A 12,638-nucleotide genomic window follows, 5' to 3' on the forward strand; every position below is an offset into this window, starting at 1 on the left:
AATAATACACGTATTTTACAGATGATACTGAAAAATCTAAGTGAAAATGCAAGGTCCTTGGCGGCCAATGCAAGAATTGAAGATATGTCTAGACTGATCCGAAACCATATGGCTGGAAAACAAGACGTAAAAAATGCTTTAACTGGCGTTATGGTATGTCGATTCTTATTTTGTATGGTTTAATATTTGATATTACATTTACATAGTACATTTATCTCTTTAGGACATGGAAAAGAATTTGAACACAAAACAATGTAGAGTTTTGGAAGCTGCGTTGAAGACCATCAAAACGTATTTCCACGCCGGAGGAAACGGTCTTAAGAAAAAATACTTAGACAAAAGTTCGGACTTACTTTCTCTGTGTTATGCCCTCTCGCTGTATACCAGATCAACAGATGAATTAATCAAAACGTTTGTCTTGACACAGTTGCACCAAGGTACGAATTAGAAGGCATTACATATAATATATCATTATTCGTTTCAATGCAACGATATTTTTCTTTTGGTATTCTAGTACCACAGAAAAACGACCCCTTACCTCGACAACCATCACTTATGAGTGGCACAGAAGTTAAAGATGAAATGGACGAAATGGATTACGACGAAGATGACGAAACGGAAGAGGAAGAAGCTCTAGACGAAGCAGAAGAAGACGTCAAATCCATGGGAAGTCGTATGGAAAAACTTTTTGAAATCTCTAGAAGACCATTGCAAGGTAGCGAAAACTTTTAAGGCTAATACTAAAATGATTCCCTAGTTTTTATTATCCTTGGATGAAAAGAGTTTCTTGAATAGTACTCCCTCTGGATTAAGTATTATTTACTAAGAATATATTATAGTGGCAATGAATAATTATAAATATCTTTCGAAAACATTCGCCGGTGTTAATTATAAGCTTATGTCGCTATGATATTAAATATGGAGTTATAAATAATATTATAATTTGTATTTTTAGAAAATTACGTCTATGAAGAACCGTACGGAGAAATTTCAATTAATGTGTATATTGAAACGCATCCTACTAACAATGAATTCAAACTAACAGTAACAGGTACATTTTCATTAAAAGAATGGTATATTGAGATAAATTCAGTTGTATAAGCTACAAAAAGTAATAACACTAACACAAAGAAGTTCTTAATAAATTGATATATATATTTTTAAATAAGTCATAACGAGTGGTAGAGTGGGTAAGACATCAATGTGTTTGGTGCTCTCTGTCGTCGGTTTGACACTAGCCCCTAGGTTTTGGTTATTTTGAACAATAAAACTATAGAATTGATTTAATTTCAATGGCGTACAATGTATTAGGTCGTAAAACGTTTTATTGCAGGGCCATGAAATTATTTAGATAAATTAATGTACGGTGTTATCATTACTTATCAAGCAGATATTTGTACAAAGTTTTATTTAGCGTTTGGACGCAATACTGGTACCAAATACACAGGCAATTTATTACCGATGGTTTTTGTACCGATCCAATGAGTCTGTCTATAATAGTGCGTTTCCGTCACTTTAGATATATTCAGTCTTATTTCCAGGCCTTAAGTCCCAAAATCACACTCCTAAAATATACACATAATTTGAGGGATTTTCTCAGATTTGAAGGGAAGGGAGTAAACTTTTTAAATTTTTAGCCCAATAAAGTATCTTTCAGGTAGGATTTCTAAAGTATAGACTTGCAATATGAAAAAATCATTTTAGGAAATATTGTGGATCCAGACACGAAATAAAAAATTAAAAAATAATTTTATAAACAATACTTTCTCGGCAACTTATCGAAGCTAAAAAAGGTTCGTGGGAATAAATTATAAAAACTGGTAATAACTATTTGCGTCTAAGGATTTTATATATAATATAATGAAATGTTTTATCTTGTATAAGATAAGTAGATATATACAACTTTTATAAAAAAAACAATCAATTATTTGTAAAATTATTGGATACAATCATATAATGAGGTACAATTAATTGAATATTAATCATATGGTATTTGCTACTGTGTAAATAATAAGTACACCTGATTTGAATTGATTATTTAAATTAAGTAAATTCAAGACAAAATATATTGGAACAATTCTCTTTTCCTTCTATAATATAATAAGTGATATGTATACCTGAAAATGATTTCTTAGGATAGGATGGAGAAAATTCTGTGAATACAATGTTCTAGCTGACATGACAGATTACTGCGATACAAATTATTTTATACGGATATTTTCAACAATAATTAAAGCTCATAGCAGTGTGGATGTCAGTTTTTATTGAATTCTCTATTTTTATGTTTACAGTGGTCGCCGCTAATACTTTGGTGTGGCCAACGACCGGAATGTTTCGTCCGTTTGTCGAAGTCAACCTGATCGGACCAAGACTGGCGGACAAAAAGAGAAAGCAATCTACCAAAAGTAAATCGGGCAGTTGGAGTCCCAGATATAACGAGGCGTTCGTTTTGTAAGTAATGTTTTACTGTTTAAGTGTTGAGAAATCTATTGACGTTTGGTGTTTGTGTTTGTATTTAGCTCAATTAGCGCTTTGGAAGAACTGGAATGCTACGAATTGCACTTTTGCGTGAAAGACTACTGTTTCGCTAGGGAAGACCGACTGGTTGGAGTGGCCGTTTTGCAGATGCGTCACGTTCCCATAATGGTATGGGAATTGACCGTGATTTCATTTGAATATGTAAGCAGTTTATTTAACTTTTTGACGTTTAATAGGTCCGGACGGGCGAATGGTTAGGACTAGGTCGGCGCATACAGATGAACGAGACGGGATGGACGATTCTAAGAATATTGTCACAGAGGTATAACGACGACGTGGCTAAAGAATTCGTCAAGCTCAAATCTGAAACCAGACAAGAAGACCAATCGTCCGTGCAGGGAAATTAAAAATCTTTAAAAAAAAACCTCTCGGGGACATTCATCCTTTGGCAGTCTTCCATTTTGGTTAGATCTTCATGAACTTTTTTTAGGACAATTTTTAAGTTTAAAAAAAGATTACAATTTTTAAAAAAAACCCGTACGATGAGTTGTGAATTCGGTACGTACTGGGTGTTGTTAAATATTATTTTACATACCATGTTCAAAATTTGTCAAACCGGTAATTTTTTCTGTGAATTAAATATTTTAACAAAACTAAGTTTCGTATATAATCTTTATTATTACAACTAAATAAAATATTAAGAATATTTTTAAAAAAAAATCTAAAAACCGAATTTTCAGAGATAGTAATGAAAAATATGACTAGTCTACAAGCCAAATTATAATAAATATTTTTCGACGAACACAATACTCAAATATTTTTTTCCTTCTACACACAACACATAAACCGACTATAAACCGACATGTAACTCGAGAGTATTTATATTAGTAGGTTTTACGGTAATACAATATATAACTCTGGCAATTAAATAAGTCGCACTTTGATTATTAAATGTAACTTTCCCAGACTACGCCTTTAATTGATATTTTTATATTGAATATAAACAATTATTTTTAAAGTCTTGTTAAAATTAATTTTATATATAAACATTTTTTTAGCAAACATTGTTGTATCACATACATCATTTTACCGGTTTGTGAAATTTTGAATACCTTGCGTAACACGGAAACAATAGCACAGGTCATTTGAGTCACTTTTAAATTTTCTAACCGACGAATTCCGGGAAGAAATCCATCAAAGTACACATAAAGTATTACATAAAACGTTTTCAATTAATATTAACGGGACCATTGTAATAAAATATATTAATGAATTATTCAACATAGTTAGGCGCTGGCTCAGTTGTACAGAAGTGTATGTAGTATATTAGGCGTAATGTTAGAGGGGAGGGTTGCCTAGTAAGAAAACACCACTGTATTATAAAATATATTAATCGACCATCTATAAATTCATGATATATATTATATTATTCTAAAACTGTCCAAGTGCAGTCTACATAAAATTCATTCGTCGATAACAACCATAATAAAGATATGGACTTGAGGTGTAGCCATGTAATTTTACAAAAACTACCTTTAAAATACTAAATTGTAATTTATTGACAAACAGTATGATGCATCAATAACGGGCGTTGGCGAATAATATGTTTTCATAATTTATTTATAACCCCATTAGATTGACGATTTCTGTTTGTTTTGTTACTGGTATGGTAATCAATCGATTGAAACATTATCTGTACTGTTGTCGAAAGTTAAGAATGCAAAACAAATATCGATAGCTTGCATTGAAAAAATGTTACTAGTATGGTTGTACTCAATATATTTATCTACTCTTACCTTTTATGTTGAGTATGATTTGTATTAATAACGAAACATCTTTATACGCTATAATACATTATTCTAAATGCTTACAAATATTTCAGCAAATTTTCTCTTATATTTTTAGCTCTATATACGTGTACACAATATGTTAAATCATATTGACAAATAACGTCTTCCATTTTTATCATTTTTTTTTTATTTGTTGTATTAACTTCCTATTTTAACACATTGTTTCGCTCTCGTTTCTACTCATTGCTCGTTCTCAACATTTACTTTGAATAATCATTTGTATCCTCGTCTTCATACTTATAATTATTATTTACATTATAACCGTGAACGAAGCAGTTCTACTGGCAGTGGTACTCCTCTTCATCTCCACCGTATAGCATATAATATTATAATAAGTCAAAGTTCGGGTTTCAATTAAATAACACGTTTCGCCAATTTCTTTCCCGAGTGGCAGATACAAATTTCGGAATTTTGTGATGAAATCCTATTTTGTTCTACTTCAATTTTATTTTTTTAATACTTCCATCCCAATACCCGAAAATTATTACTATTGGCCAAAAGGGTTACACTTGTTTTGTCATTTATTTTTAGCCACAAATTCTTTATGTATTTTATTCGAATTCTTTACAAATATTGATTCGTTACTTTTACAACATTACTACAACGCATCGTCAGATAATACTTTCAAATTAATTTATACAAATGTGATAAACAACAATTCAAGATCATTCAATTTTTTTTGGTTTTTGAATATTTATGAATGCATTGTGTAAAAAAAATATTTTAATGATTTTTACTGTACGTGTATAAATTATGTATGAAAAAATAGATATTAAGCGAAACGAAATGTACTGTAATCTTTATGTGTAATGCGCTGATGACCTATACATAATGGTAAAAAACCTATTAACCTTACTATGTATTAAAATATTATTTAAAAAGTTACCTCCCTATATCCTGCCCGAAATACTCATTATGTTATTATTTATAGCTATTATTTTTTAGACCTAACCTACCGTACCATACATATCGATTGATTATTACAACTTTTCTTTTTTTTAGCTGGTTCAATATTTTTATTATTAATTTCATAATATTATCTAATCAATGTATGTAAGTTCAAATAAAGCGGTCTTTATTTTTTATATTATATACGAATATTATACATAAATATTGTGTGCACACAATATTAATAACCTAGAAATTAAATATTTTAGTCGAATCTATTAAGCTAAACGACTTTAGATTGTTGAAAAAAATGTAAAAAAAAAAAATTTACTACATCGACATTATGATTAACCAGGGTAAACGTATTAAGCAATGTGTTGTTTTTGTATTAATATTTTATTGTAATTATGCACTTATAAAAATAATTTTTTTAATTTTTTTTTTTATTTATAAATATAACATGTATACCAAAAATCGGTTTCTATGAACGTGAAAAAAAAAGTGAGACAATACGATAATATTGTTTAAACCGAAAATTAACCGTGTTACTACTGCCCTTGTAACGCCTTACTTCGACAAATTAACTTCGAAACGGTGTTTATATAATAATTATTATTAACTTGTTTATGATCCTTTATTATCTTATAGTGTACCTTCTTGAAATTATTGTTTTTGTTTTTATTTTAAACAAATAAGTTACTATATATATATTATTATTATTATTGTTATAACAAAATTGTTTTGCTACACGAAATCAACAATAATACCTAATCATTATTTATATTTAAGCTAAATAAAACGCGCTTTTTTGTTTTTATATACAACTTTATATAATTTCACTAAGTCGACATTTTTTTGTTACGGGCCGTGGTTTTGCATTATCATGTATCATACAACGGCACGGCCAGTAAATGAGGGGAGAGGGTTATAATATTCCTCTAGAGCTGTTTTATTTTTCATGTAAGCAAAGTTTTCTCCTTTTCTAACGCATTAGCTTTAGATGTACTGTTATTTAAACGTCCTAACCCCTCTTAAAAATGATCCTGGCGTTGCCACTTATTGTACAGAAATATGGTTTTATAATTCTATGATAGTATATATGCTTTTGTATTTGGTCAACACTTATAACTATGGTCTGTGAATACAATTTTAATTGATCCAAAATTGTCTTTTTTAATTCATATCTTTCATATTTTTAAAACATAATATAATATATAATAATGTGTATAAAGAAAAAATGTGTCCGTTATACCTTACTTGTTAATAAATTGAGGTTTTATTAAATTCCATGTTTTTATTTTAATTACCTAGTTTTACTTGATAGTTGATACTATTGTTTTTGTTGAAAATATCGTTTTATATAGTATTTTCTTACTTCGTATATATCTTTTCCTGGACTTTATGAGAAGTTCAAGTTTGCAGGTATTATACCAATCAAAAGTAGATTATCTATGTAAAAAAAAACACTTTATTTATTTAAGATATATCTATACAACAAATTGTCATGACTAAAAATTAGATACTAACCAAGAAAGTTGTATATCATCACTTACTTTTGTATACCACAAAATTATATCTTGTTTTTAATCACGTTTTTTGGCGGCTTCACTTGGTTACTGGACAATTAATTGTCAGGTTAATAATCTAGATTATTGTCCATATCTGTAGATCAGTACACCTCCAGTTATTGGTATTTTTGAGACACGATCAGATAGGGCCCTAGAATAATTTTTTAATCAACTAAGAAGGTTTTACTTAACTTAAACCTAATTTGGTGACTTAAGTACATGTAATATAGTTGCGTAGCCAGCTTGCTCTGGAGTCATAACACTCCATACTTCTTCTTCTTGTGGGTTACGGCCTTCAAGACCATCCCTGCAAACAAATTTTCCGCCACCTTTCTCTATCCTCTGCAACTTCTCTCCATTGTACATTTGGTTCTACTGCTTTAACATCTTTTTTGATACGATCCTCCCATCGTAAACGCGGTAAACGGTCTTTTCCCAATCGGATTTTCTTTGATAACCGCCTTAATAAAAGAGCCCTCTTTCCTCCAAGTATGCCCAGCCCACATTAATCTTTTCCTTGTAATTTCTGCAATAATGGTTTTTGAAACAAGTTCTTTAATTCATCATTGTGGCGTATCCTCCATTCCCCAGTGTCAGAATCGATACATGGTCCATAAATTCTTCTTAGAATTTTCCGTTCAAACACTGCAAGTCTTATTTCTTCTACTTTTCTTAGAGTCCATGTCTCGGAGCCATATAAAACTACTGGTCTTATCAGGGTCATGTACAATTGAATTTTTAATTTTGTTGATAATATTTTTGAGCCAAACATACTTCCTAGGCCAAAATAACATCTATTTCCCATCTTGTGTTATTATGGATCCTAGATGTTTAAAATGTGGCGCTCTTTTAAACTTATGGTGTTCTACTTCTATAAACTCTCCTTGTCGATATTCCCTACTTCTTCGCCCAATTATGACATACTCCGTTTTTTTGTCGTTGATCTTTAGACCACACTTGCCTGCTATATTTATTAGTTTTCTACAATGCTGTTTCACAATATCTAAATTATTTCCCAATAGGGCTAAGTCATCGGCGTATGCTAATAATCCTATTGTCGTGTTACCCATCGTTACTCCGTCAATAACATTTAATTCTCTGACTATTTTTTCTAACACTAGATTAAAGAGAACGGGAGAGAGAGCGTCTCATTGTCTTAAGCCCGTAGATACTCTTACTGTCTCTGATGCTGTATTCGCAATTTTAATTTTAATCGAAGTGTTTTCAAGGCTAGCCTTAATCAAGTTTACTAGCTTTAATGGGAAATTAAATTCTTTTAATATGTTGATTAAGGTTGGTCTATGGATTGAATCATAAGCTTTCTCAAAATCGATAAATAAAATGTCTAGCTCTTTGTTATATTCCCATGACTTTTAGGTAATTTGGCGAATACAAAAAATCTGATCTGTTGTAGATCAGTTAGGTCTAAAACCTCCCTGGTATTCTCCCAAAACACCTTCCGTTAAAGGTTTTATCCTATCAAGTATACAATATGCCAAAATCTTATAAGCAACGTTTATTAGAGCTATACCTCTGTAATTTCTGCAGTCTTGAGGGTCATTCTTCTTATGTATTGGACATATTAACGAAATATTCCAGTCTTCCGGGAGTATCTCATTTTCCCAGATCAGTTCTATTATCTCGTGGATTCTAGAAATCGTTTCTTCATCTACCACCCTCTTTAGAATTTCTGCCTGAATACCATTTTCTCCTGGGGACTTATGGTTTTTTTAACCATTTGATTTGTAATGCAATTTCTCGTTTAGAAGGTGTTGGGCAAGCGCTATCATTAGTTGTTATATTCATTCTTGGAAATTCTTCAGCTGGGTCATCACAATTAAGGAGTTTCTTAAAATATCCGGTCCACTTCTCCAGAAGCTTCCCTTGTTCAGTCACTAACGTTCCATCATCTTCTCTTAGAAACCTCTCTCGTTTCTTATATCCTCCTCTTGCTGCGTTTATCTTCTGATATAGTTGTCGTACATTATTTATACTGAAATTTTGTTCCGCTTCTTCTAACAGTTTTTGGGCGTACAACCGTTTTTCTCTTCTTAGTGTGTTATGTGTTTCTTTTTGGTATCGTTTATAATGTTCCTCTTTGTCTTTATTTGTAGGATCATCAAGCCATATAATCCTTAGATCTTTTCTCTGAGCTAGTGCTTTCTCGCATATCTCATTAAACCATGGCTTTTTTGTTTTTTTTTTGGTTTACCGATAACTATTTCTGATACTGACATTATTGAGTCTCTCACTTTTTTCCATTTTTCGTCAATTGACACTATGCTATCAAAACGTGTATTTCTTAACTGTTCATTTAGTCTGTTTTTAAAACACCAACTCGTCTCTTCGGCCTCTAACTTGGACACATCATATCTATCCAGAATTGTCCCAGTAGATCGAGCGCGATTTTTACAATAACAACACTCCATACTATAGATATTATAAAAAATCCTTGCTAAAAATATGTATCTTAATAAATATTTGCTTTCAAAAATATCAACTTATAAAGGGCAATCACTTGTAATTAGTTTATTTTTAATCGAAAACCTTAAAACTGGATAATATGACTTTTAATCAAATCAGTATTTTTAAGGATATTTTGATAATAAGAGCTAAAACAATTAGTTATTACGAACAAAATTTAATTTTAATTACGATAGTACATTAATTTAATGTTTTTGATAACTTTAATTTTTGTTTGGGTAATCAAGTTTTTTGGCCGAAATTGTTGTTTTGCACTAAACGACCAATAACTTGGCATCGAAATATTTTTCAATTACTTTTAGAATGATTAGATATTACAATATAAACTACTAGTGGTGACTTCCAATTACAATAACCGTAGTGGCTGATTCGACCTTAAATGTGTTGGCTTACTACCGTGCAACTATGTAAATTTTTTTTTTTTCATCCTACATACAACTTTCTCGCTTCATAAATATATAATCGTAATAAATTAAAATACACTTTATTATCATTATAAGCTTTTATTAAAGGTGGTAAGCAAATTATGTGTAATATAATATACACACTTATATTAGCGTACATCGTTATAGCCATACAAAAGCTCTAGCTTTTATATTTTACTAAACACGAGTAGGTCATTAAATACAATTTATATATTAAATTTACAATTATAAATACTCTACAAAAATTTTTTACGGAGGTTTTACTCTTTATACACGAAGAACTTCTTAAACCATTGTTCAGTAATATTTAGTTTTTCATTCGTATGACGTTACAAACTAATTACGGATTGCCTCTATTGGACATTGTTTTTGTCTATCTATTATTATAGATATAATTTGTATTATGTTTTATGGTGGTAAACAATTATTGTAATATCTGTTAAGAGGATGACACACCAACTGTGCTTTCGCCGCAATACTCGTTGTGCTGGGAACAAGGGTTTTGGGTTGTACTCGTAAAAAAATTACACTAAACAGATAAAAACTTTACCTGTATCGTAACGTTTTTATTTTTTCAATTCAACAATTCAAGTCATTTGTTAGTTTTCTTTTTTTCATTTGTTTATTAAAACTTACCAAGTATTAATATTAAAAAATAAAAACGCTAAAATACAGATAAAGCTTGCTTCTATATATTGTTTAAATTTAGTAAATTTACTGTGAATAATACTATTCTGACTAGTTTACTGTAATTTTATTTTGACCTCGTAAGTTTGTCCCTCGCAAAGCAGTTTTAATGGGAATAAAGTTATAATTTATCCTATAGAAATGACTGTGATATCTGACAAAAAAAAAAGGAGCTAATAAAAATCCTCATTACTGTATCAGTAAGTATACAATATAGTTCAAGCTCTAAATTAAGATTTTGCAAACAATTGCCTATACTTTACTCCTTATAAATGGGCGGTGTTGCTTTAAATCAAGACACGTGTATTGCCTAACTATAGTAAATGACAGGCACTGAGAGACATTATTTAACTATACATCAGAAGTATTAGGGAAATTTAACATAAATGGTCCCAATATATAGTCTAGATTAAGTAAAATATTTAACTCCTTATCTATTAGCTTAAAATAAAATCACATATTAAACTATTCTTAATTATAAAAGAAAACCCGAAATGTTAAACCATTTATCGCCATAAAACACAATTGTACCGTGTACTGACCTGTACATTTCGCTTGCTTAATTCAAATAATGTTACGCACGCATTTTAAAAAAAAAATACTAGTTTTCAGTCGTCATGTATTCATCCAAAATATATATTATAGTATCCACGAAATATCTATAGTTCTATAATAATATTGCAAAACGGTAGTTTTATGTTCTTTTTTTGGTTTTTATTCGACCTATCGGTCGAGAAATCCGTAATAATTGCAAATAATTTGTATGTGTACACGTGTGCTTAAAATAATATAATATTATACGTATATACATAGGATTCTAATTTTTGTTGTTTTTTTTTGTATCATTACCTTTTACAGCGGTGCACACGCAAAATAATGGGGCGACACCCTGTGAAAGCTCTTGGACATTAACAGTGACCCATCGGCTTTATTAGCGGTGCCGGCGAGCCTCTATAGGTCGCGTGTCGTTTTTTTTTTAATTTTACTATACAGGAATCCACATATTAAATACACCAAATAAACCCAAAAGTAGAAAACATCGTTACTTGTGACTTTTTATACAAGGCAGTCGTATGGAACACACTATAATATATTATATATGATATCGTACGCTATAATAATATAATTATTACCTAACTTAAATGTACTAGGTTATTGCATCTCTTCCCCGCCTCTCCGTCAAAATTTTCGGTTGTAAAAATAAAATGGCAGCGTAAGGGTTAGACAATCAAATCATTTGTTTTATAAAGGTATTATGTATATATTTATCAAAAACAATGATGTGCCCTTTCGCCGCTTTTTTATGAATTGATAATATTATAATAAAGTGGGGATATATTTATGACATGATTATTACTATAAAACATTAGTAACAGATGCCTATAAATATTTAAACAAGAATGTTATGCTTGAACATCTACAAAATAAACATCACGCGTGGTACTGATAAATAGGGATAATTATTTGAAAATATGTCCCATCTCGTAGTTTTTTAAATTATTCCTCATATTAATAATAATTACTGTTATGGATGTTTAACTAAAAATTTTACATTCGTTTAACGCTTACAGACACACTCACACACATAGATGTCATTAAGTTTATGTACATGATGACTACATTAATTTCGTATTCCCCAAGGATGTAAATATAAAATAATAACAAACAATCGCATGGTTATTACTAGTTTTTCTTTATAAATAATAATTTATATAATAAATGGTTTTTATAACGCATTATTATACACATTAACGATTCACGTGAAAATTAAGTCGAACTTTTCCATGCTTTTCCACAGTGATTTTTCTCTTGATAGAATCGTATGCCTGCTTAAAATCTATAAATAGCAGGTGTAATGGCTTATTGTACTCGTAATGCTTTTCAACTAACTGTCTTAGTGTAAACACATGGTCGACTGTGTATTTTCCTGGTTTTAATATTATAATATTAAATTATATTATAATAATAATTAATACAGAACACTGTAAAGAAATTTAATGTAGGCACATATTATACAGCTTTGATTTTGAGTTTCGATAATTCAACAATTTATTTCAACTTAAGTTCGTATATTTCAGTTCGCTTTAACGATTGTGTAATTTCAATATGGGGTGCTAAAGACAATGGTGTGTACATGTGCCAGATTAACTGCGGCCAAATATGCATGTCTTCGATTTTAGAGGGATGGCAAAGAACCCGAAATAATATAAAATCTCAAATTTAAGCACATCTGGAGCGCAAATCGCAGGTATGTAGTT

The 12,638-nt window shown here is 30.3% G+C and overlaps 1 protein-coding gene across 6 annotated transcripts in view; it reads left to right on the forward strand.

The window, feature by feature from the left end:
- Positions 1–6,456, forward strand: part of LOC126838936 (protein unc-13 homolog B) — a 148,663-nt gene extending 142,207 nt beyond the window's left edge. For 5 of the 6 annotated variants that reach the window (XM_050573743.1, XM_050573746.1, XM_050573744.1 and 2 more), the window contains 7 exons: positions 22–153; positions 224–437; positions 515–715; positions 956–1,051; positions 2,292–2,451; positions 2,520–2,646; positions 2,715–6,456. In XM_050573743.1, coding sequence (XP_050429700.1) covers positions 22–153; positions 224–437; positions 515–715; positions 956–1,051; positions 2,292–2,451; positions 2,520–2,646; positions 2,715–2,885 — 1,101 coding nt within the window. In that variant the 3' untranslated portion in view covers positions 2,886–6,456. The remainder of the gene's footprint in view (positions 1–21; positions 154–223; positions 438–514; positions 716–955; positions 1,052–2,291; positions 2,452–2,519; positions 2,647–2,714) is intronic. The other variant, XM_050573742.1, reaches the window with a different exon arrangement.
- The last annotated feature ends 6,182 nt before the right edge of the window (positions 6,457–12,638 follow it).

Source organism: Adelges cooleyi, unplaced genomic scaffold, assembly GCF_023614345.1.
Source record: "Adelges cooleyi isolate 19-005CV unplaced genomic scaffold, UGA_ACOO_1.1 ACOO_flye_CR_arks_rails_tigmint_CR_PRNA_30, whole genome shotgun sequence".
NCBI classification, from domain to species: domain Eukaryota; kingdom Metazoa; phylum Arthropoda; class Insecta; order Hemiptera; family Adelgidae; genus Adelges; species Adelges cooleyi.